This window comes from Cheilinus undulatus, linkage group 2 (assembly GCF_018320785.1).
Source record: "Cheilinus undulatus linkage group 2, ASM1832078v1, whole genome shotgun sequence".
NCBI lineage: Eukaryota > Metazoa > Chordata > Actinopteri > Labriformes > Labridae > Cheilinus > Cheilinus undulatus.
The window spans coordinates 36,199,199-36,225,969 of record NC_054866.1 but is presented as its reverse complement, the minus strand read 5'-3'; the positions used below and the strand labels follow the sequence as shown (position 1 = coordinate 36,225,969).

The 26,771-nt window shown below is 37.7% G+C and overlaps 3 protein-coding genes across 3 annotated transcripts; all 3 read right to left on the bottom strand.

Moving 5' to 3' along the window:
- Positions 1-930, bottom strand: LOC121516832 (P2Y purinoceptor 13-like). The gene has a single exon (XM_041798252.1). It carries the CDS (start codon positions 928-930, stop codon positions 1-3), a length of 930 nt encoding a protein of 309 aa, XP_041654186.1.
- Positions 931-6,792: 5,862 nt separating this feature from the next.
- On the bottom strand, positions 6,793-7,554 carry LOC121516822 (P2Y purinoceptor 13-like). Its single transcript, XM_041798241.1, has one exon. It carries the CDS (start codon positions 7,552-7,554, stop codon positions 6,793-6,795), a length of 762 nt encoding a protein of 253 aa, XP_041654175.1.
- A 6,777-nt stretch (positions 7,555-14,331) lies between these two features.
- Positions 14,332-17,901, bottom strand: p2ry12 (purinergic receptor P2Y12). Its single transcript, XM_041810467.1, has 3 exons — positions 17,796-17,901; positions 17,344-17,608; positions 14,332-15,576 (listed from the first exon to the last, which is right to left on the bottom strand). Exons 2-3 carry the CDS (start codon positions 17,596-17,598, stop codon positions 14,731-14,733), a joined length of 1,101 nt encoding a protein of 366 aa, XP_041666401.1. The 5' UTR covers positions 17,599-17,608; positions 17,796-17,901; the 3' UTR covers positions 14,332-14,730.
- Between the last annotated feature and the right edge of the window lie 8,870 nt (positions 17,902-26,771).

Genomic DNA, 26,771 nt, shown 5'->3' with positions numbered 1-26,771 from the left:
TTAGAGCTTTGTTGGAGGTATATTGCTGTCTGCTTTCCCCACAAAGACTACATGAAATGAAACAGACAAACTTTTCATCAAAGACCTCAGTTCCTCCTTAAACTCTCTGCACAGAAACACATAGAGAAGTGGGTTCATGCAGATGTTCGTGGTGGCAAACCACAGGGTGATTTCCTTGCCAAACTTTCCTAACAGATAAGAGCAGCTGGTGGTCGATGAGTAGTTGACTTGTTGGAAAGTGTACGGGATCCTGATGACGTGGTACGGTCCGAACGACACGAAAAACACGATGAGAACAAGAAAGACGCGTAGCTTGATCTTCTGCTTTCCCTGGTTGTTATTGCTGCCTGAGTTTCTGAAAGACTGGATCACTTTGTTTGTGATGCAAATATAGCAAACCGCGATGACCATGCTGATGAGCCAGAAAAAAACATTCATGAAAATTACTGTATTTTCATGAGCAGCATACCCTGCCTCTCCTTTTAGTGCCATGCAGGAGCTGATCTCTGTCATGTTGGCGACTGATTTGTCATTCAGGATAATGTTTGGTAAAGCTGAGCCTCCAAAAACGCTCACCCACACTAATCCTGACACCACTTTGCTAAAAGTCACGCTACTGAACATTTTGCTGTAAGGCATCATGATCTTGAAGAAACGATCTAGACTTATCAAGCCCAGCAAGGCAATACAGGTATACAGGGTGCTGTAGAGAAAGGAGCTTAAATAACAAGACAGGATAAACAAAGCAGTCGATGCACCCGGCATATCACTTGCAGCTTTGATCGGCACGATCACAGTCATGATAAGGTCAGCAGCTACAAGATTTTTCAAGTACACAATGAAAGTGGTGGCGGATTTGAGGTGCAAGGACACCCAGGCTGCCACGCTGTTTAGCAGCAAAGCTAATGGGAATATGAGGAAGTAAAGCATGGAGGTAAAATGTGTGTTGTCAAGAAATCCCTTACAACCAGACTCATTGTAAGATGGTTGACTTGATGCCGTCGCTGTACCTATGAGAAATAAAAACACATTTAGACCACAAAATCCAAACTGTCTTCATATTTTATCATCTTTGTGTTTTTTCACTTAAAAGGAAAGTTTCGGAGTTCTTCACTCACTCTGCTGGCCGACGTCAAACAGATCCATACATGCATCGATCACCTGTCGCTTATGTTCGTCACAGAGGCAGGCTTTGCAAAAGAAAAGAGAAAGATTTCATTCAGTTTTTGATAGATTTGGACTTATTTTTCTTGAAATCTAATGCTGGATTTCCTGTTACAGTGCCTATAAAAGTGTTCACCCCCTTGGATGTTTTACCCTTTTTATTGATTTTGTAAATCAAACCAATCATGACAATATAACTAGGCTTTTTATTAACAACAAATAATTACAAAAAACTCTCAAATGTCAAAGTGAAAACGGATTTTTAAAAGTAATGTCAAATGAAGAAAAATACGTAATATTAAAAGAGTGACTGTAAAAAAACATCAGTCTCTTTCAAGTCTTAGAAGATACACCTTTGTCTGCAATCAGCACTGAGTCTGTGTCAATAAGTCTCAATCAGGCTTGCACATCTGGATGCTGCAATTTTACTCCATTCTCCTTTGCAAAACTGCTCAAGCTCTGTCAGGTTGCGCAAGGATCGGTCACAAAGAGCCCTTTTTAAGTCCAGACACAAATTTTCGAATGGATTGAGGTCTGGGCTTTGACTCGGCCCCTCCAGAACATTCACCTTGCTATCTTTAAGCAATTCTGTGTAGCGTTGGGTCATTGTATTGCTGGAAAATACATTTTCTCCCAAGCCATAGTTCTCTTGCAGGCTGAATAACATTGTCCTCCAGGATTTTCCTACCTTTGCTGCATTTATTTTACTCTCTACTTGTAAAAGCTTTCTAGTGCTGGCTGCCAAGAAGCATACCCACAGCAGGATGCTGCCATCACTGCTTTACAGTGGAGATGGTGTATTTGTGGTGATATGCAATGTTTGGTACCAAACGTAACATCTTGTGTGATGGCCAAAAAACACCATTTTGTTCTCATCAGACCAAAGAACGTTCTTCAACTTGACCATGGAGTCTCCAAGATGCTTTTTGGCAAACTCTATTCCAAATTTGATATGAGTTTTCTTCAAGTGGCTTTCTCTTTGCCACTCTCCCATGAAGCTTTGAATGGTGAAGAAGCAGGCAACAGTTGTTGTATGCAGAGTCTCTTCCATCTCAGCTGCTGAAGCTTGTAACTCCTTCAGAGTAGTCTTGGTGGCCTCTCTCACTAGTCTCCTTCTTGCACGGTCACTCAGTTTGTGAGGATGGCCTGATCTAGGCAGATTTACACATGTGCCATACTCCTTTTATGTCTTCATGGATTGAACTAAAGTCCAGGGGACGTTCAGTGCCTTAGAAGTATACTTCTCAATCACCTTTTCACTGAGTTTCTTGAAGTGTTCTTTTTTCTTCATGGTGTAATGGTAGCCAGTGACTGGACATTCACCATACTCATATGAATCAATCTTAACTTTGACATTGTCAATAAAGTGAAATTATATTGACCATGTTTGTTTTAAAAAAATCAATAAATGTGGTGAATACTTTCTATAGGCACTCTATAATAAGCAAATTGCTAGAGAAAATGACTTGAATTCACTGTTTATAATGGGACAACAAACATATTTGCTCTGAATCTATGGGATAAATAAGTCAAAATCTTGAGAAAAGATCAAATTTACTTGTTATCACAAGTTAAAAAAGTGGAAAAGTCTGATGTATCCACCTCTGAAAGTGCAAGTACTTTATTCTCTAGAAAGAAAAGGTTAATGATAAACTGTTCCTAAGAAAAACTTCTTTCTTTTTGAATAATTGAATGCCATTTTCCAACAAGATTACTTACTGTAAATGAATGTAATAGCAACAAAATTTATTTATTTATTTATTTTTTTTAAATCTGAGCACAAATTTATTTTATTTATAATCCTCATCATCATTTAGCCCATTAAATAGCTTACACTTGGCATTGATTCAAAGAATCATTTCTCGGGCTAAAAAAGATTGATAAAAGCTGGAGGAGTGCTGGGCACACACATTTGTTACAGAATTTCACTTTCAGCGAAAAAGAAAACATACAGTTTGTTCATTTGTGGACATTTTTGAGCACAATATTAGTCATTTTACAACACTAAACAATGTCTACAGCTTCTCCTGATTGGCTAAACTAATCATATATGTGATACATTCTGATGATAACTTACAGTTGATGACTTGACTCACTCCTCACAAAAAGCAAAGCTTCAACACAGACTTACGTGCCTGTCCCAGCGTGGTAGGTGTTTAAGAAACACTGTTGATTTACCTGGCAAGCAAATCAGCATTTCAGCTGTGAGGAGACAATTCGGAACATATGCAAAAATAGGAAAAACTTGCTGGTCTTTAGCCAAAAACAAAGCGTGAGTCATACAGTCATAAAGGAGCAGAGGTTTGATAATTGGATAAACTGAAAGCTTGAGTTTCAGATGTTATTTGACTACATATGGCCTGTTTCTGTCTCACCTCATAAAGCGGAGCTTATTGAAGTTTGGAGTTTTTATGTCTGCGGACAAATTACAGCAACCTGAACTCTCCTCCTTGTCTGGTGGTTGTCATCATCCTCTCCATGATTAACATAACAAATTTATTCTAATATTGATGTGGCTTTTTACCTCAGTCTGCAATTGAACGACTAGATACACATTGTATTTCCTGACTGACCATCTATTTGTTGTTAATAAAATGATCAACAAAACACATTTATGCTAATATGCATGTGCCTTTACTTTGGTATTTCCAAATTTAGCCACTGTTTTTTTGTTTGTTTGTTTTGTTTTGTTTTGTTTTGTTAGCAGAGATAAGTACCTTCCTTTTGGGAAACTGAAGCAATAACGTATTAAAATAAATTGAAAATAATATAATTACAGCATATTAAAATAGTTATCTTTGTTGGCTGTCTGCATGATTTGATGCAAGAAAAGTTAGTAGAGTGATCCTGCAGTACACAATGCAATGGCATCATTCAACCAGCAGGGGGCCTCAGCTGTTAAAGAGACCAAACAGACCGCTCTCCAGAGAAGAAAGCATGTGCAATAACCTCCAAGTAGATTTACAGTTTTAATTCTATTTGAATCAGATCCCCTAAACCTCTTTGTCTGACAGTGGCAGAAGCATCAGGGACCACATTTATTGTTGTAGTGTATTGTGCTGAAAATAAAGTGGGTGCATTGGTATTTTAATGTTTAATTTCAGAAAGATATGGCATTTCACAAAGACATAGTTTATTACTTAAAGAATAATTAGAGATAATGACATTATTGAATGTGCTGATGAAAAACCCAAATGAAATTATTTACTGTGGAAAAGAATTAAAGCATTTATTACAGCATTGGAAACAAAGGGCTCAAACTTGGCATGGTTCTGCTGTGTTATGTGTCCAGGCAGTGAAAATACAGTTCCTATAAGAATTATTCATCCCCTTGGATGTTTTTCCCTTTTTTAAAATTTTATAACTCAGTCTTGACCAATATAATATGGCTTTTTTGACAAAGAAAACCCAAAGAACTCTTTAATGTCAAAGTGAAAACACATTTACAACCTCAACAACAGGCTGTAAGCAAAGCTAGTGGAAGTACAGTTAACATCAGGTCACTTTGAGTGGGTTCAGATGCTGATAGCTAGCATTCAGGTCACACCCTATGTGAAGTCTTCAAAGTGTGTGACTTTGGTGAAGTTTGACCTGCAGTGCCACTGACTTGATTTCCAACTCTTTCTACCCTATTTTACTCTCCATATGTTGTCCTTTCAAATAAAAGCACAATAAAAAAGGAATATTGATATTGTTGTTGTTTTCTAATCAATAATAACATTTATTTTGTCAGTCAGATATAGGGGCGTAACTACGGATTTTGGGCCCCCAGAAAGAAAATCACACAGGGCCCCCCTTCGCCGGCCAGCCAAGCAAAAAAGTTGTGTTGTTTACAAATATAAATGAGATTTAATTTATTTTTGAACTTGGATTTTATTAAATTAATGAGCAACATCTTTACTTTGGCTGCATTAATTTTACTTGAGTTATCTCCTTCACATTAGTTTATGTGTCTATAAGCCTCATCTTGCTCTCTGTCCCTCCTTTCTCCTCTCCTCCAGGCTCTGCACTTTCACACAGGGCTGGGGTGGACCATACCATTTGGACATTTTTGAAGGGAGGAGTGGGGGCTTCCCATTATATTTTTTATTCTGATAGGACAAATTTCAGTCTGTTGACCAATTCATTTCATCACATCTTATTCAATAATGACACTTAATACTAAGAAAAAAAAGTTCAGGCTTCCTAAGCCCCCCCTACCATGGGCCTGGGTAATCACCCCCGTGCTACAGCCATGGTCAGATATATTATATCCATCTGATACCTTTAAGCTTGAAGCTTACGCAGATCTAATTGAAGGCAACAGAAGTGGCACAGTCTTCATTTTGTCACTAGAGGGCAGTAGAGCATTAAAATTAAAGATCAGAAGTGATTGTGAGAGTACTCCATCTCTAAATTACAAATCCATTCCCAGACTAAAAGCCAAAGTTACTGCATCCAATGTCTTGAATATGTCAGTAGCAATGACAGTCAGATAAAAGACAAACATAATTGAACAAAAACTAGAATTGATTTAATCTTTTTTGGGGGGGGGGGGGTGATTAATGACCATTTTGGCTGACATTGAATGTCTTTTGGAGTCTCTCACCCCTGTCCCACCAAGTCAGTTCAAGGGCCGGTTCTGGCCTAGAGCTGGAGCCAGTTTGCAGATGGTTCGATTTAAGAACAGCCAGTGAACCGGGTTGCTTTTCCAAGGGCTAGTGCTGGCCAGAGAGTCACATCATCAGTCACTGTAAAAATTGGCATGCATATCTGTTTTCCCAGCCAAATTCAGGCACAACAAAAGAGATATATCACTCTGCAAGCTTTCCTGCTGGCTTCCACCTTTCCTTAAAGTCCAAATGACACTGGTCCAATGCCTTTGTGCTTCTTGTTCTGACGTTTGAACAATAGTCACGTTTGTTGTCTTGCCGTCTCATTTAAAGCTCTGTTGCCATCTTCCTGGTTACCTGTGCATTAAAAGCCTCTCCCCCAGAGACCGGCATAAGGCCTCATGTGAACCCCTGGACTGGCAAGGAGTTGCCAGCTATTCTGGATCTGTTGTTTTGTTTTGGCCCTGAGCAACAGCTATGGCAAGAGAAATGCCAAGAAGTGGTGCTAGAGTAAGCACTGCCTCTGAACCAGCACTGGAACTGGCTTGGTGGGAAAGGGCATGTCCTAAGTTCATGTTGTGCCAGATCTCATGTTTTAGTTTGCGTGTGTGTTTGTTTTTACATTAACCTTTCTTTGTGCCTGTCAATCCTGTCTAACCTGCCCAAACTACAAGTCTATCAAAATAAAGGCATCACCACTGGAAGAATTTCAAACCTATCAGAGACTGTGAAAGGTCACTCTGACTGTTATCTGCAAACTTTGTTATCTTTCTAGATAGATACCACACACAAACAGAAATGCATTTATTATGTTTGGATATCTTACTTTAATAACACCAAAACGTACATTTTGACAAGGTTTTCTGACATTTTTGATATCATTTGTCATCACATACAGCAGACAGTGATCATTCCATATAAAAACACCAGTATTTCTACACAGATTATTTATCTAAGATAACTCAAAAATGAAAAACAGGGGGGTTGACAGAGGGATGCAGAGATGTGGAGTGAGGTCTCCTGAAATGGCATCTCTCTACTGGGAATCCTCCTCTTTTTCATCTGAAAACAAGCCGACACAGATCCCTCTAGCTTTCAGCATGTCCACTAGCTTGTCTCGGTACTCCCTGCACAGGTAGATGTAGAGTAGGGGGTCCAAACAGGCATTGGTAGACGAGAGCCACAGGCAAAATTTGTGGCCTATTTTCACCCACGAATCCATGCAGCTGTGGATGTGTAAGAGTTGATGAATTGTAGATGGAATGCGTACAATATGAAGAGGCACAAAACACACAAAAAACACAAGAAGTATAAAGAAGACCCTCAGCTTGGTCCTCTTCCTTCCTTGGCTGTTATTGCTCCCAGAGTTTCTGAATGACTGTAGGACTTTCATGGTGATGCATACATAGCAGGACACAATTAGTATGCTGACGATCCAGAAGAGAAGTTCCATCGAGAGGACCACGTAGCTATGGAGGGCCATAGCAGTTGGACTTTTCAGAGACATGCAGTTCTGTGATGTTACATTCACTGGACTCTCGTCTGTCAGAATCATTGTTGGGATAGCTGTGCCGGCAAATAATACCAACCAAACCAAGCTAGATGTAACAACACTGAAGGTGACGCTTTGTCCCAGTGCCTTCCCACAAGGCCGAACAATTTTGAAGAAGCGGTCAAGGCTTATAAGACCCATTAAGGCGATACTTGTGTACATACAGCTGTAGAAAATGACAGATGAGAAGCGACAATCAAACGCCATCAGCCACACTGTTGCTCCAGATAGTCTGCTAGCTGCCATTGGTGGGAGCATAAGTGTCATGAGGAAGTCGGCAGCCACCAGGTTTTTTAGATACACAATGAAGGTAGAGGTAGACTGGAGGTGAAAGGACACCCAAGCAGCTATGCCATTAAGCACAAATGCAATTGGGAACAAAAGAAAATAAAAGCATGCGTCAGCTGTATTTAAAAGTTCAGAGTCAAAGGAAGCACAGTCAGAGCGGAGGAGTGTAGAGTTGTCAGATGCCATCTTGAAATCTGTGTTTATAAAGAGACACAGAGATTAAGTCAACAGGATTTGCACATCGTCAGCTTTAACAGAACCCCACTAATTACTCCCCAGATTTTCCTGTGCATCTTTCTGAGGTTGATTTTCTGTCCATTTCAATATTTTTGATGTAGCACCTGGTTAAATGTGCTAATGTGTATTTAGTTTAAATTTTCTTTCATTTTGATCAAGGGAAAGAAGTGTGTACTTTGTGCTAAATAAGATCTAAACAATATATTCTCAGCGATATTTCACATTGATGTCCCAAAGGAGAGCATTGTGAAGTAATTGTAAAACCTTATCATTTCTAATGGCCCTTGAATGCATTATTCAATGACGAGAGTTGTTGACTGGTTAGACAGGTGTCAGCCAAGAGAGAAAAGGGTGTAAGTTAGTCTCTGATCAACCTATCAGGTGTAAAAGGGGTGGGACAACAGGAGGACAACAGAGGAGGCTGTTTCTGAATTTACCTACTATACTAGCAGTGCGTACTGATTTGCCTAAAATGTAGTATGCAGTATGCGAACAAATGCAAAAGTTGCAGTATGCCAAAAATACCCAGATGACATACTGATTTGGGAAAATTTCACGGTATGCATCAGACCAGTCTGCTTTGCCTACTGTTACCCACAATGCAAAGTCCTGGGTCAGAGTTCGTAATAGCAGAGAGCCGCAGAACTTTCACCGGAACGACTGACAGTTACAAAAAGTGCCATTACCTTTTATCTTTTCCCTTTTAACATGTACTATAGCAAAATAAGTTGTAATAGGGTCACTGTTTTTTTTGTTTCGCTGTTGCGACTCGTAATGGCCGGTAAGGTGCTGTCACGTGTGTCCTTTCACTGCACTATACATGCTAAGCTAAAAACAACGACTATAAAAATCCAGAAAAATCAAATAAAACGCTTCCCAGATTTTTTCTGTACGTAAATGGATGGAAAACACTGGAGCACCAATTAGTGGCATAAAATGAGAGGTACTGTACAAGAGAGGACAAGTTTTAAGTCCAAATGTGGAACATAATTTTATTTTAAAAATTTGATATGAGCCGATAAAAGAATGGTCCATGGGCCTCATACAGTTGCCCCGAGAGCCATAGTTTGGACATCCTTTGTCAATGGTGGGGGGGAGAAAAAATCGATACAGTATAGTATCGTGATATTTTGTCTGATGATATATCGTATTGTCTCATCCACCAAGTATTGATTTTTTTCAAATGAACTTCTAAAATGAACTGAAGTCTATTAGAATGGAAATATAAAATCAATTGCTTGGACAACTGTTTGTTCAGTGAGGTTGGCAGAGGTGGCGATCATAGAACAAGAGAAAGTTTGTACAACAGACATGGCAACACCAGGGGAAGGACATTAGCAAGGCAAGCAGGGCCAAATGAGATGGACATGACACATAGGTTTGCAAGAAGTGCTACATGGAAATAAAATACTGTGGAAATATTACAAACATCAGGGCAAGACTAATGCTAAATTAGCTGAACAGTTGAAAAAATGGTTTAGATCATAATATGTCGTGATATATGGTATCATAATACTTTAATGCAAAATGTTTAAAATCGCAATAATATCGAGTCGTGACCCAAATATCATGATAATATTGTATCATGGGGCCACTAGTGATTCCCACCTCTAGTAAATGGTATAGTATTACATAAGGGACCGTCTGTCTAAGAGAAGGAAGGAGTATGTGGAAGGTGGAGGTTAACCTATCCTTAAGCCTAATTTATAACATCCACCCTCACTCCAGACTATAAACTTAACTATATCTAAAGCCTTAAAGTTCCTTACCCCTAGCCCTTGCCCTAACCATTTAATGTGTAAAAATTCCTGGAAAAATAACTAGAACAGTGAAGACTGGGGCAACCTCCTCAGCATAGAGTCTGGATTTGGGCCTAGTTATTAGAGCGACTGTGCCACTTACATAAATGCATGGCCATGCAGTGCAACAACATAGCAACTCTTGGATCAGTAGACCTGGGCAAAAAAAGTAAGATTATCTTTTAACCTAAACCCTAACGCAATCCTCATGTTAGCGGGGTATTGCACTTTTTATTAGCTTTTATTATTACTTAACTATGTTTTAAGAAATTTGAAAGTAAAATGAAGTGATTTGACAAGTGAACATTTGCATGAGTTTACTTCTAACCACACTGAGTAGGGATGTGAGGATAATTTCCATTTCATTTCATTTTCAGAATTTATTGAATGGTTTGAGGGGATTTTTTTCCTGTCATCAGTTGGTACCTCACGTGTGTTCTATACTACATTCTGCTCTAAATGTTCCCCTGTGATTTGCATTTACCATTAGTGAAAACATTTGCTACAATCATTTGGTTTTGAATGCCCAACCCAAATATTTGAATGCATTGTGGAACTTTTGACACTGTGTTTGAGGAAGGTTATGTAATTGTTGGATTTGTTTTCAACATGCAAAGTAATGGTGTTTAACAGATTAGATTACTCTGTCACACAAAGTAACAATAAATATATCAAACAAACATGTATATAGATTATAGGGGCTTAAAACAGGGACACTGCTGTGCCTTTGAATGTTTCAATTCACTTAAACTTACAGTATGACTTAACTTTAAATGTATCAGGACTTCCTGATTTTCTTTCCTTTGCTTAAAAGATGGGGCAAATAACAGAATAAAAGCATAACAAAGGAAATTCCTTAAGATAATCTCTGATTGTAATTGTTTATTTAACAGGGTTACTGACACAAAGAAAGAAACTAAACTGAAACAATAAATCCATAGCATTAACCCGGGATTGTCAGATTTCATTGAGTCATTTTGTACATGCACTCCTATTTATTTACAAATGGTAACAGTAGTAAAAACTGTACTTCACAGAATTAGCACTTTGAAGAGGAAGCATTGGCTAAAGGACACTGCTAGAAAATTGTCTAAGGTAACCATCAGTTTGATCTCCACAAAGCCAAATTAAAGCTTCTAAGCATGATCTGATTTAATAACATGGAATCTTTCCTCTAATATAACAACCATACTTGAACATGCTTTCATTTGTTATCCTCTGGAGAACGTTTTAAGATATTTAAGCACATTTTATAAGTTCATTTAGAAAACAACAACAGTCAAATGTTTACTTTTTCCAGTCACACCCATGTCTAACCCCACATAACATTTATTAAAACACACTGTACATTAAATTAATACACTCACCAACAATGGTCATGTCCTTAACTTCACACTGTGACACCTGGCATAGTTAACACCTACAAATGGTGTTTGACCTAGGTGCCAGAGCCCTCTTAACCAGAAAGATGCAAATCCATGAATTCAGAGCAGCAGTTGGGGCAAATGTATTCAAATAGCACACAAGGTGCTTAACCATACAACAATGTTTTTAGGTAAATCTTGCATTTGTAGTTCAGATCCAGGTCTTGTCTTGACATTAAAAACATGACAAACAACTTTATTCACTTTTTCATATAATGATAAACAAAAAATACATTTGGGTCTAATAATTATTATTTCTATTTCCTGTAATCAGGGGAGGAAAGTAATTCATTGACTTCACTCAAAGTACTGCAATGCTCATTATGTGATAACCACAAGACTAACAAAATATAAAAGCATTCTAACTTCCTTTTTTGCTGTTTCATTATGATTTCTGAGAACTGGCCTGTCCAAGTCTTTGGGCTGTTTCAACACACATCCCAGTCTTTTAGATAGCCCCTGTAGTCGTCTCTCTGTCCATCAGTATGTTTCTCTTCTTAGCTGGTTTGAAAGCATTGAAATAAGCTAAAAAAAAAATAGGAAAAATATATACAACATTTATGCAAATCACTTCCACCTACTTTATGGTTCAAATAGTCTATGAAATCATGTAGATTGCAACTGGAGATCAAAGTTTATTGATGGGATTTTACTGGCAGGAGTTACTGTTTGATATACATGTGGGACATGCTGAGAAAAATAGAGCTTAAGATAGGTTTCCAAGTTGTAAGTAAAAGCATCACATTTCTTTTCAGGTCATGGTATTAGAGTAGAGGAAGTAAATGTTGGGGTTTAGGATGTTAACTGGAATAGAGAACAGAAAGGAAAACATAATAAAAAAAGTGCTTGTGTTGGTTTTGAGTTTCGCAAAAGTCAGCTTGAAAATGCATGTACATGTTTTGTTGCTTTTACTCCACAGGCAATGTGAAGACAACCTTTAAACTCAGGATGATTTTTTTGTCCTAGAATAAGTAATAACAATCATGTCTTCTGACTGTGAGACGCTACTTCCCCACTGAATGCATCAAAGCCATGCAGGGATTGGCCACTCAGTGTGACAGACTGCTCAGCTCGCCCATCTCCATTTTCACATTCATAGTTGAATTGAGAAGTTTTTCAATAAAACTGCACTTGATAATGTTGACTAATTAGTAAGCCACCATTGTCATATCATGGATAAATTTCACACAAATTGAAGGAGAAAAGCTGTTCCAAAAGTTGACTCTGGCTGCAGACTGCAGATCTCAGGTGACCCCTCTCGAAGACCACTACTGTGAGACGCCACCAGGACAGAAGTGACATAATTTCCCAGTACCACCTATTCCTGTTTTAGAAAGTTTTTTTTTTTTTTTAAATTCAACTTTAGTCATAAACAAAGTCTGGCAGTTACATTCATGAAATAACCACACTGCAGACATTACAGACTAAAGAAGATATTGTGAATAAAAAAAGAAAATAAGGTCAGAGGACTAATCTGGGATTGAATTATGTAGACCTGTTTCAGAAGAAGTAAAATGAACAGTGGTTCCCTTCGTTGGCTTTAGCTAAAGCTAAGAAAGCTATACTAGCGACATAGATAACAATACAACAACAAAATAGCCAAGTTAGCTTTAGCTTTAGCAACATGAGCTTCAGAAAATGCAACTAATGCTAAAGCAGCTATGTTGGCTATTTAGGTAACGTAGTTAACATAGCATAGTTACTTTAAGCAAATGTAGCATAAGCTAATATTGATATATCTTCATTAGCCATAGCTACATCAGCCTTTGCTACGTTAGCTGCATACATGGATAAAATATGGGTTTATGAGCTTCACAAAACTGCAAAAGGTGTACAGCTTTCAGCTACATTATCTGTGTAGCTTATGCAGCTAACATAGCTTTGTTAGTTTTAGCTTGGTCTATTTTAATTGCGTTAGAGTGTTTTCATGTAAGCAGACTATTTACACAGCTTTGTTCATCGTTTTGTTATCAGTTTTTGCAGGTCAGGTTGAATTCTTGCTGTCCCAACCTTTACCTTAACTCTTACCCAAACCCTGACCATATTTCCCCCAATTGTGGAACAAAGGTTTATCACATCTTAGCTTATATCTGAGAAACATTGCCACTTTTTTTTGTACAGTATTTTGGGGCGTTTTATAGCTTTGTTTTAGAGAGGAGGACAGTAGATAGTGTCAGAAACAGGGATGAGTGATTAGGAAAGGAGTCACAGGCCAGACTTGAACCCTGGCAGCCCATGTACATGAGTAGTGACCTAACTGCTAGGCCATCTGCATCCAGGCATTGCCAGTTTTCAACAACTTTCTCCCTCAAAATGCTAAATTTATCCATTTATTGGAAACTTTAGTTCATTTTTTAGTTAAAACACCCTGTGATGTATAAAGATTTTATTGCAAAGCAAGGTTAGTTTTTATTAGTTTTGACTGCTGGTTTGTTAGTTTAGTTTAGTTTTTATTTTGCAAAAATACTTAGTTTTATTTTAGTTTTGATTAGTTTTAGTGTTAGGGTTTTTTTTTGCAGCTAGATATCGGGGCAGAGTGAGCGTCATACATTTTTATAAACATATTAAAACAGGCTACTCTTCACTTATCATTTTAGTTACTTAGTGATGTTGTTTGACTACAACTCCAGACATAAAACTGCCAGTGTGTGAAGTCTTAACCAATCAGATCAGGCAACTTTACACTCCCCAGATTTGTGTGTAGGTGCCAGTCAGTGTGGTTGTGTCAAAGACTAAAACTAAGGATATTTTGTCTCCATTTTTATCTTATTTTAGTTAGTTTTGTAAGCGCACTATACAGTTTTAGTTAGTTTTCACTTTTTTTGGTAAAGCTTAGTTTTTATTTAGTTTCAGTTAACTAAAATGATCTTTGAACTTTAGTTTTTTAGTTAGTTTTAGTTAACTATAACAACCTTGTTACAAAGGCCTTTCAATTTAAAAAAGGAGGTAAGAAACAGGTGGGAGGGGCATAATGCTTCACTGATGCATGCCTTAGATGGAAACTCATGCATGCAAACTCAATGCAGAGGCCCAGTCCCATACGGGTTTGAACCAGGAACCTTCATGCTGTTAGGCAACAGTGCTAATCACTGCATCACCATTCAACCCTATACTCCTTGCATGCTTCATGTACAAGTACTTTGGGTTAAATTCCTTCACTCCTTTGTAAACAATGGTTTCCCATAAATCATATAATGAGTTGTCTTCTTAAAATCTGTTCATGCAAAAAGACAGTCATTGAAATCACTCCAGAATCTGAGAAAATAGTCCTTTATTTTTTAGTTTGAATTTATTTTTTCTTAGATGTTATTGTTCTCAATCTAAGCTTTATAAGAAGCAAGATTTCTTCTGTCCCCTTCAAATATGCAACACTATATTTAAATAAACACAGTTACTGTTTTCAAGGCGGGCACTTATCAGTTAGATCCTGTATATAATGTTTTGTTGTGTTTTTGACTTATTTACATCTGTATGATAATGGGATTTTATCCTTATTTAGAGGTGTCTCATAAAGTTTTGTTGGCACTTCATATGGCAGGCCCTCCACGCAAGAGTAGAAGTACATAGGGAGAAGGGTGTAGGGACTTGTTTGTGAACGGCCTAACGCGGATTTACAGATGAGATTACCATGTCTTTAACCACTCTGTAAAAAGTCTTTATCAGCATCAGTTGCCCTATGCATGCACAGAGGAGTCTCTCATAGGGGTGCTGTCTGTGTCATTCTCTGATCCCCTATTTAGCAACCAGCTGCAGGTTCCAGCCGGCAGTCTCAGGCTCTTGAACAGAGTGGTCCTGAACGACTTACAGAGGAAGAAGTAGATCAGAGGATCCAGAACAGAGTTGGAAGATGAGAGGAAGAGCGTGCTTTCCTTCAGCTGAAAAAAGAAGAGCTTAAGTTTGCAGTCAAAGAGAACCACTCGAGTCTGGCTCATTGTGTACGGCACACGAGCAAAGTGAAACGGCACAAAGCACACAAAGAACACCGCCAGCACCAGGAACACATTTACATTCATTTTTCTTTTAGCCTGTCCTGGCTTTCGGACCGTTCCTCCACTCGGTGCTTTACACACAGTCCCTCTAGAGCCCTGGGATTTAGTGCGGGAGTATGATCTGTACAGCTCCTTAGTGATCAGAGTATAACAAACGACTACCGTCACCAGGTTGCTCCAGAACACAACCTGGCAGACATAATTCACCACCTCATGCCAGTACAGCCCAGCCTTTGTCTTCAGGTCACTGCACTTGAAATACGGGGACTCGGGGGTTTTACTCGTGAGGATCACGTTGGGCAGACAGAGAATCAGTTGAAACGTCCAGATGGCTCCTGAGAGGATTTTTCGACGAGTCAGTCGGGCTGCATTAGTCCCCCTGAAGGGCTTCAGAGTCTTTCTGCAGCGGTCGATGCTGATGAGGCCGAAGAAGAGGATGCTGATGTACATGGTGAGGTAGAAGAGCACTGAAGAAACCCGACACACAAATATACGCAGGCCTGTGGAGGCGATGTTGGAGTCTGATAACACCTGTAGAAACATGCACTTTATTAAACACTTAAATTCTTCCAGAGTCTGTTACAGTTTGGTGATATGCTGACATTTTCTAAGTTTCCCCTGTTTAAATGTATTATAAAGATGTAACTTTCAACTAATGCATCCTAACATGAACCAAACTCTTGGATCCCAAATTGTCATTAAAGGGTTGCATTTTTGTGAATACACACATGGATACAAATTAAATCTTGGTATGCCAGGTTGCCTACAAAGGGATTGAGAGATGGAATGAAAAACAGAATAATAAATATTAATAACATCCTTATAATTGAAATGAATACAATGTTAGGGATGCTAAATGTTACCAAGCCGGTTCAAAGATGAAATGAATAACTTTGCTGGGGAGGAGTATTTAACAAATGTATGGAATATTAGGAAACCTAAATGTGATTAAAGTGTTAAAGTGAAAAAGAAATCATTAACCTAATGATTAACAGTCATGCACTCATTATTTAAGGAAATATAGAGGGAATTGGGGATGCCGAATTGTAAAAGATTAGGAAAAAAGATTGACTAGTCTGGGAAATGTACCATATTGTATTGAAGCTTATAGAAATCCAGGGGACCAAATTTTAAATGAAGTTATACAAAGACAAAAGTAGTCATTTTATATCTAGGGCTGACAACATGCAATTTTTAGACCGATTATTGGTTGATGGACTCTCGTTTAATCAAAATTCATCTGTTTAAGAATTGCAGACACAGAGAGAGAAATAGAAGTGGCATGCTTTAAACAGCAGTTTTTGACTGGTGAGTCGTCAAACCCATTGCAGTGGGTCGCGACTGTGTGCTAGGAAAGAAATGGGGGGGGGTGTATTTATGGAAGCCCTGAGTGAACATACATTAAATACAGAATTGTATCTTTGAGGATTTTCTTAATGATGAGTAGATTTTTAGGAAAAAAAATGAATTTTTTATTTCTGTGGCTGAAGAAGCTGGTTTTCTCCAGATAACGAGGAAATACCTGGAAAAACTGTCAACTTTTCTCAGGAAAATGCTGTAAATTAAAATTCATGCATACATTTCCTTTTGTAATGCTGTGCTTTTAAAACATTTTTGATTTGTCCACTCTTTGTTCAGTTATACTTGTTTTATTTGGGCTCCAAACTGCAGCGTTTTTCATTGAATAAATTAGATTTGTGTTCTGAGTTTTTTGAAGTTGCTGAAGTTTGGTCCTGCAGAGAATCACAGCTCTAAAGAACTAAAAAATACACAGACAACTTGACAGTAGCCTACATGTGCAGGAAGATGCAGGATTAAACGATTCTGGTCACCCTCAGTCTCAGCCTGTACCCTAGCTGCATGATTTCAATACTACACAGTATATGGAGACAAACTGGGCATTCAGCATACCAAATTCTGATATTTCTGACTGATGCCAATCCTTACCATATTTTCTAAGTTTGACAAACTATCTGTTAACTATTTATTAACCTTTAAACTCCAGCCCCGTATTTAGTGTTGCTAATTAGTTACTAGAAATACAGAAATCCAAAAGGTTAAATAATCTCTCTTAGTACACTTCAGTAATATTTTTGGAACATTTTAACTGCATTCTTGAAACCTTGCAAGGAAATAGACTATTGAGCTTTAATGAATGACTTGGACTTGAATGATTCAGTAAAGATTTTTTGAAACCCCATGATAATAACATTGTTGGTATAGTTCAAAAACCACCAATAAGCACATCAGGAACATCCATAAAGTGGCTTTCTGTGTCAAGAGGAAGTGAAACGGTACCTTAAAAGGGAACGTGAAGGTCATGATGACATCTGCAACCACAATATTCTTCAGGTAGATGATGAAGTGAGACTTGGATGGGATGCGGAAAAACACCCACACTGCCACCCCATTAAGAGTCAGTCCGATCAAAAAGAGAAAGGAGTAAAGAACGGGGAAAACCACCGTCTTCAGGACATTATCCCGGGAACATGTGATGTTGGTGCGGCTGCTGTGGTTGCCAGAGGACAGAGGCAAAGTTGTAAAATCATCCATGTTTGTTTCCCTGTAAAACAAATCATAAAACAGTTTAAATGGTATATTTTGGTCACATTTTTAACCAGTTATCTTGCTAATGCAAATTATAATTTTTCAAATCTGCAGAAATCTTCCAGAAATCTTAAAACACACTCTGTAAATAGTCATATCCACATCTATATTATAAAATGATTACATTTCAAGGTTCAACTGACCTGGTATTTACTGTGATAACTAAGGTCCTAGAGGTGTTCTTGATGAGTTTTTAGCTCTGTCTCTCTTCTTTATGTTGTGTAAAAGTGATCCATGTGTCTAGTCTCCTCTCTTCAAGTGTTGCAAGCAGTCAATGTGTATTTATATGTGTGTACCCCAGTGATACCCAAAAAACAGGAAGACTTGATTTTTTTCTTCTCCTTTCTTTTTCCTGTCGCGGGTAAGCGAAGGCTGCAGTCTACATGCTAGGATGTGCTTCTTCAAAAACAGAAAGTTTAGATCAGTACAGTAATTGTCCACTGAGTGCAACTGATTAGCAACAAATAAATCCAAAGTTAAGGGATAAGATATTTTAAAAACAGAGAAAAAGCATGGTAGAAGACAAGAAACACAATGTCCTGACGTTTAAAAGTCATTATTTCCTCAGATATTGTCACAAGCATCCTTACTAATGAGTCTCATTGTGTTTTATCAGAAGAACTGTTTTCTTCAGTAAAAGACTAACTTTGTTAGTGTTAAAGTTTCACTTACTGTGATTCCCTGTTATGCCTTTTCTTATGCTTCTTGCATGATAAGGTGATAATACACTGAATCGGAAGAATACGAATCTCAAAGTTGCACTGAAAAATAGTGAAAAAGTAACTGTCTTGGAGAAAAGTTAAATGCTTCAAATGTTTTTAATATACTATACATTTGAGCCAACATTGATTTTAGGCCAATTTTTACATAAAAAATGAAAGTGAAATTGAGCAGTAACTGTACCATCTGGGGTGCTAAAGCCTAGCTTCCTTGCTGGTGCCCTTAGCTGGCTTTCCTTAAGGGGGGGGGGGGCATCCTGACATCAATGGAGGCTAATGCCACTACTAATATCATCAACACTGCACCAAAAAAAACAAAAAAACAAAAAAACAAAAAAAACCCAAAAAAAAACAAAAAAACAATCAAACTCCCCCCTGCCCTCGCTGGAGGAGATCTTTAAAACACGCCGTCTCCTCTCCACAAAGCCAGCTGCTTTCTCAAAGATGTCACCTTCCCATCCAACCATCTTTTCACTATTCTGCCATTTAGACCAGTGGTTCTCAACTGGTGTCCAAAAGTTGGTATTGGAGCTGTTCTCAATGGCTCATGAAGGTGTTTGTGCAAAACTGTAGCTTAAGGTCCATGGTGTATGCAGGGCCAAAGCCAAAATACTTTTGTAAATTTTATTTTACGCTGTTTTTCTATTGTCATTTTAGTCATTTTCTTGAGCTCTTAACCTGTTGAACTCTTTTTCTGAGGAAACAAAACTGATTGTCTTACTTTCTCAAAAACTCTAGAAAACAAAATTGACACTGAATCTTGGTAAATGTATTAAGATACAATACATGCATAAAGGTTTTAATTATGAGGTGCTTGTCCTGCCTCTTTCTTCTGTCATATTTTGTTCCAAATAGAATATAAACTTCAGTATTCATTGTTAAATAAATTAGTTTTGCTGAAAATTTTCAGAAATTTGGGTCAAAATTGCTCATTCAGGAGGTGGTGACGGGTCCTGAGGCAAGACCAGTTGAGAATCACTGATCTAGACAACATTTTAGGACATTAAAAACTCACACATCAAGGTTTATGAACAGTTTCTACCCCAGAGCCATTACGGAACTGAACTCTCAAGGAGCAGTGCCATAATTACAACCACCAATCCCCCAAGAACATCGATCTCTACAGGAGTCACATATGTTCATAACATGTATGTGTTTTTTTAATCATTGTTATTGTTTTACTATTTTTTTTTCACAGTACATCTCTTTTACAATACAAAATGGTTATTTTAAAGGTGCAATGAAGTCTACCATCTTGTGTAATATGGCTGGTGCTACATGACTCAAAAACCACATGCAATTTCTCCATTTTTTATTTAAACCCTGCTTTATTTTTATTAGCATTACACAGTAGATTGCATTCAAAGTGCTAGACTTTTAGAACTTTTGGCGTTTCATTTATCACCCTTTTATTCTCCTTGTCTTTAAGAGTAGCGTAGCAAATTTCTTTGTACAATGTGCAATAAAAGTAGAAGTTTTCCACTGCCAAGTACCTCATACAATCTAACTTCAAAAATACTGAAATATCCCTTTAAGTCTATTTTGGCAGCATCTTGTAACAGACTTTGTCTGACACCTACTCTGCAGATGCCCGCTTAAGGTTATGACAATTACACAGGTGCAGCCAAATTTGTATCTGTTCTCTCTGCTCCTTTATTTCGGCATTTCTCCTCCATTCTGTTGATGTTAAAGCCAAGTTCTTCAGAAGTCCATGCCTCATTAACTCCTGCATTCTCTCTGTACCACCACCAATCATGGTTAGACTCCATCGGTGTGGGGAAGATGGTGGTGAGGGTCAGTATTATATACTACTCATGGCCTCACTTCTCTTTCCGCACTGTAACACTGAAAAGATGGAGGCTGTTAAAAAAATGAGTTGTGTATATCCAAAATCCACAGTAGCTTTTTCAGCTCTATTATTTTCTGACTATACAGAGCACATTTTTAGTTTTAAGTAAACAGTACTCAATCATTCTACGTATTGTTTTGTATTTGCACTCAAAATGTTTGACAGTCTGCTGAGTTTACTCAGAATGCCTTTAGGCATTTGGAACTTTTGCACCCTGAGTGAAGTTAACCACTCAGTTACAGATGTCCCACCTGTCAGGAGTAACTGTAATATAGAATGGATGGTATACTGAACATGATGGTTTTTAAGTAGAGGACAGTTTCCACAGAGTAGTTTAACTTAAAAAAGTAATGGTAACCCAGCATAAATGATTTCTCAAGAACTATTTCACTTCTTAAAAATGTTGACTTAATCAGTTTCAAAAATTCTATTTTGAACTTCAGTTTTACAGTACATAGAGACATCGCAATGGGATGTGAGTTTCAAGACAATGTACAGTGCTTAACAAATGTATTAGACCACCTGTCATATTTGTCTCAGAGATCATCCAGCATCATGAAGTGCTTTGAACAGGAATGAGGAATTTCAAACTGAATTCACCCAAATTTGAGCCGGCTCACTGGGCTTCTCTGAGAAGTCAGAAATTAATCAATCATAACATTCAACCACTAAAACTCATTTTTCTGATCAGGAATGCAAGTTAATAACTATAATTTGACATATTAATCAAGAAATAATAATGTGCTTCACTATTTTTCAGGCTTTTTGTAAATCAGTAAATTTGAAAATTCATGGATAACAATAATAATTATATTTTAGCATTAAAAATATCATTTAGGTTAAAGAGCTTCTACATATTGGTGTATTAACCATCGCAGAAACATAGAAAATGATTTTGGTAACGACCAATGCTGTTAATTTAGGGCAGCTATGGCATAAACCTTACTTTGATTAGGGTTAGGGTGGTCTAATAAATTTGTTAAGAACTGTACATTTCACATTCATTTCCAAACTTAGTGGAAAAAATGTATTCGGTCATATTCAAGTGTCTCCTGACTGAAACATCAACAAGATGCTGGGTATTGTTTGATTGTATGACTCCTCAATATCATGTGAAATACAACACTAACTAATCTTTCTATTTTATGTTGTGGATTACACCCTTTAAAGGCAAGTTATACAGTTAAACTTTTTTATGTGACAAACATTCTCACTGAGCATTATATTTCACCGATTAAAGAAAACAAAAGGAGTTTTAGGTGTCAAACACCAGTTGTTGATTTTTGACCGACTCACACATACAGGGAACAAAACCTGCAAAAAGATAAGAGAGGCACCACTCTGACTACGGGTTGCCAAAATGGACATAAAGCAGAAGTTTCTCATGAGTGTTTTATATTAACCAAGAAAACACAAAATCATGGCATTGCAACAAGTACTGTGAAAAAGTATGCGTACATTTCCTGATTTCTTTCTCTTTTATTGTATATTTATCTAAGGTAAATGTTTCAGATCATCAAAGAAATTTAAATATTGGACAAGGATAAACAGAGTAAATACAAAATTACCAGATAGAATTTTTCTATGAAAATTTCATTTATTAAGGGAAAAGCTAAACAAACTTACCTGGCCCTGTGTGAAAAAGTAGTTGATCCCCCTTGTTTAATCATCATTTGTTTTGGAAAGCTGAGTACAATTTCTCCAGCCTCACCCAGGCTTTATTACCGCCAGACCTGCTGAACCAAGAAATCACTTAAATAGAACCTGTCGACAAAGTGAAGAGGGTTAAAACATCTAAAAAAGCAACATATGCCGCAATCTAAAGAAATTTAAAAACAGATGAGAAACAAAGTCATTGACATGTATCAGTCTGGAAAGGGTCACAAAACCATTTCTGAGGATTTGGAACTCCAGTGAACCCCAGTGAGAGCTGTTATCCACAAATGGAGAAAACTTTAAACAGTGGTGAGCCTTTCCAGGAGCTGCTGGCCTACCAAATTTAGTCCAAAAGCACACTGACAACTCATCCAGGAGGTCACAAAAGAATCTAGAGCAACATACAAAGACCTGAAGACCTCAGTTGACTTAGTTAAGGTCAGTGTTCATGGTTCAACAATCAGAAAGATACTGGGCCAAAAGGGCATCATAAATAAGGAAGGAGCCAAATGTACACAGCACTCTACATACAGTATGTAGGAACCTCTTGAATGCCACAATATCACTTGTTTGATTAATTCAAGCCTGTTCTGTTGTGGCATGTCATCATTCATTTCCGTTTTCTCTTCTCAGTTCTCATTTTTTTCTTGCTTTTCTTATTTTTTTTTCTTCAGCTAGTTCCTCTGTAAGTTGGGTGAACTGCAAAATATCCCAGCATGCACTGCAAAAAGGAAGAAAAAATGAAAGTTAAGAACAGAGGTAAAGCATTCATCATTTTAAAAAATTCTTGCATGATGACAGGTTTAAAATTGAATGTGTCCCCATAGTTTTAGGAAGCTCTGTGATACAATACAATGCAATTCTCTTAAAAAGAACCAGCAACCTGGAAGCATCTGGTTGTAAAACCTGCTGCTCCAAGGTGGAAAATATATGAAAAAGCTCTTAGAGGATGATTCATTGCTATAAAACCTCCCTACTGCTGACAATTCCATTCAGTTCTATTCCAAGGTTCTGTTTGTTGTAGTGTTTTCTACCAAGACTGTGTCCCTCTTGTGAAATTTGACATTTTTCTCTCTCCAGCCTCCCTCCCTCTAGACACAGCATGAAGAAACTTCCCCAAATCTTTGTCTGTTGTAATTCAGAGCAGACGCTATCCTGTCTGAAGTTTTCAAGAGTCTAGATTGTTGAATGGATTGTGGCCTTTATAATGCATTTCAGACCTCTGTAAATAAGGGTTACTCTGATTTTTCTTGTTTTTGTTTTAATTGTTTTGGACTTTTATGCATTTATACGGATAGAAGAGTGGACAGAGTTTGAAACTGGGGAATGAGAGAATGGGGAATGGCATGTTGAAAAGAAGAAACAGGCCAGATTCAAACTCAGGTTGCTGATTTGAGGACAACAGCCTCAGTACATGGAATGCACAGACATAAACTTGGCTACTGGCACCCCTAATAAGAGTTTTAAATACACAATACCACTTAAAAGTATTTTTAAAAGGTCTGACCTTATCCAAACTTCAGTCCTGGCAAAGTTTAGGTCAGTCGGCTGTTGGACTCACATGTACTGAATCTAATGTCTGACTTTAACAGCAAGAAATGATGACATAAAGTATGTGTGACTACTTAAAAAGGCAGCACAATTCAATCAAGTTATTGCAAATTATCTTTTACAAACAAGACTTTCTCATGAGATCACTCTGCAGACAAGGAACCAAACTGGACCAGGCATTCTGCATACGCTCCACAGTCTTCACATAACTCTTTGAGCCGGAAGTTGATAAGCATCAATGCTCAGCATAGCAGAAGCAGCATTACAGTCTGCCTTTACTTAACACCATTAGAGTCAGGTATTCAGTTTTTCCTCATTTGTACAAAAAGTATAGAGAATGTATGAAATGTATCGAGTAGTAAGGTTTGTCCACGTGTTCACCATTTGACAACAATCAGTTAGCTGCTTGCTAACATGTTAGCAAGGTCAGCAGATCAAGTTTAACTTCACTGTGCATGTTAATCAATGAATGAAACAATAAACATATTACAAACAAGTGATGCACAATATACTGTGTTTTTGTTTATTGCTGTTATGTGCTTGTTTGGTTAACATGTGGATTATTGTTTGCTTACATTGCTTATTATTCAGTAATACTACCCTTGAGGCAAGCAAATGCATTCAGCACTTGTTTAGGCCAAAGCAAGTTTTCCCCAAAGGGGCAATAAAATATATCAAACCATACCGTACCGTATCTTTTGTATCCTGTCATATTCCACTGTACCATATTGTATCATACCATATCCTATCGTATCATATATCTTTTGTATCCTATCGTATTGCAGTATATCATATTGTATCGCATCATAATGCACTGTATGATACCGTAGCGTATCATATCGACTCATAACATTTCATATCTTTTGTATCGTATTGCACTGTACCATATTGCACCATACTGTGTTGTTTCATACCGTATCGTATCTTATCGTATCATACTTTACCATATCCTAGCATATTGTACTATATGGCATTGCATCATACTGGATCAGGGCTGTCCAATTTGGGGCCTGCAGGCCAAATTTGGCCCACGAGCTATTATTTTTGGCCCGCTTCCCTTGTTCGAATTTTTTTTTTCCAATTATTATTAATTTCCCACCGCCAGCAGTCTAAAGATTTCTTTCAATATTTAGTTATTGTTGCACTTCCTCTCCTGACCACAAATTAACATTGTGGTACATTGGGGGTAGGGTGGCGCTGTTGAGTTATTTCATGCTGTTAAACACAATAAAGAATAGTGTTAATCATTTTCAAAATTACTTTGTATGAGTTATTATTTTGCACAATTATGCTATAGGCATATTTAATTTCATGCACTGCAACATGAATGTTTATTTTTGGCCCGCGACCCTCCACCTCGCTTCATTTTTGGCCCTTCACTGAAAAGAATTTGGGCACCCCTGTACTGGATCATACTTAACTATATATATATTGTATTGTGAGGACTGTATCTTACTGTACCATATTATATGGTATTATACTGTATTATATCATATCGTACCATACCAAATGGTATTGTACTACTTCACTGTTACTATATATGCTACCATACAATACCATATCATATCATATTGCACTGTACTCCTATTTTATAGTATTGTTTTGTATCATACCCTACCATTCCATATTGTAATTTACCACAGCATACGGTATCGTATCACTCTGTATTGTATGGTTTAGTATTGTTTTATGTACCATTCTGTAACATATTGTATCTTACAACACCATACCGTACTGTATCATATTATATCATATCGTAATGAACCATTTTTATCTTATGGTATGGTACATATGGTATTGTACCGTATTATGTCGTATCATTCCACACCACATGATATCATATCCTACTATACCGTACCATATCTTATCGTATCATATTGTATCATATATTACTGTAAAGTAACGTGATGTAACGTAACATTACATTATCGTAACGTAATGTACCATACCGTATTGTATTGTATTATACTGTACCTATCTTTAATAGCTAACCCGCAATTTCCACATAGGACGACTGTGCTGCACACCAAAGCGCCGCGGGTTTGGTCCAACGAAAGGTGAGCATGAGGTGAGTGACTATTTTACCTTTTGGGCTTAATTTATCATCCTTTCCGGTATAAGTCCACGATACTACTGCTTCCGCCATTAGGAAGTTAAAAGGTTAATGTTTGCTTAAAGGATCTGTGGTTTTGTGTAAAATTCTTGGGTTAAATATCCTCAAAATTTAACTTTTCAATGGCGCTGTTGTAGCTCTGTGATCCACTGACCTCTCGGTGACCCTTTGCTCTCACTGCAGGATGAGACGTGATGTTGATATAGGGATGATTTGCGACTGGGAGCACTGTGTTGTATTTTGAAAGAACCAGATATTCTACGCTTGTGACTTCCTTTTTTGGAGCTTTCTGATTGACGGGTATTGACGTGGTTTGGCAGCATATCTTGAACGAAGCAGAGTAAAGAGGCGCTCCAGGCACACGCCACTGCCGATCTGGTGCGCTGGCTGAGGAAATGCTCTGATAGACTAGAGAGGGAGCGATTTGCTCTGCAGCACCATTAGCTGGCGGATCGTGGCACAGTCACTGTATGTGGAAATTGGAGGCAACAGTTCAGCTTGCAGCTCACACAGGGCAGTTGCCAGTACTGCTGAAGCCAGATTTATGAATAAATCAGGGGGCTAAATATTCAAATGGGAAAAATATCCCACATTTTTATAAAGTTTTTGTCCACTCCATTGTAAAAAAAAATCTGTGTGGTCAGTCACATCAGTTACAGCTTTGGAATGACATCTACTTTAATAATTGTCCCGTGTTGGTAAATATTGGCCAATGAGTGAGGACTGCAGTTCAGGAGAATCTATTTAAAAAGTGTGCTATTAACAAGAAAAAGAGACTAAATGAATGTAAACATGCTGATGGTTGGGCTGTTGGATTAAATTTAGAAAAGTGAATGCTGTTCATTAAATAAACTTTAAACTAGCTCTTTGTCTTATCTTGCATAACACTGAATGTATCATCCATATATTGTTAAATTTAGAGGTTTTCACAACACTTTCTTTTTAAAGATTTAAGGAATTGAGGACTGATGTTCTAAATGTGTTGACATTCACTTCTCCAGATCATTTCCAGATTCAGATGCCCTTTTGCCCCTCTTTCTGTTATGTGCCAACACTTAGCATGGCAATGCTGCAACTTCCTGTGTCTGAGGCGTGATTGGTCCAGTCAGCAGCATTCACTTCCTTAATGAATGCTTATCAGTTTGAGTTGTTCTTGCAGTCAAGGGTAAAGCTCTACCCACATTTAATCTCGTACAGTATGTAATGTCTCTTTATTTGAAATCCTCATATC

Coding starts and splice junctions, on each gene's coding strand:
- LOC121516832 (XM_041798252.1), bottom strand. CDS start 930: ATGCTTTACTTCCTCATATTCCCATTAGCTTTGCTGCTAAACAGCGTG.
- LOC121516822 (XM_041798241.1), bottom strand. CDS start 7,554: ATGGCAGCTAGCAGACTATCTGGAGCAACAGTGTGGCTGATGGCGTTT.
- p2ry12 (XM_041810467.1), bottom strand. CDS start 17,598: ATGGATGATTTTACAACTTTGCCTCTGTCCTCTGGCAACCACAGCAGC. Junction 15,577..17,343: donor CCTTCACGTTCCCTTTTAAG/GTACCGTTTCAC, acceptor ATGTTTCTACAG/GTGTTATCAGACTCCAACAT.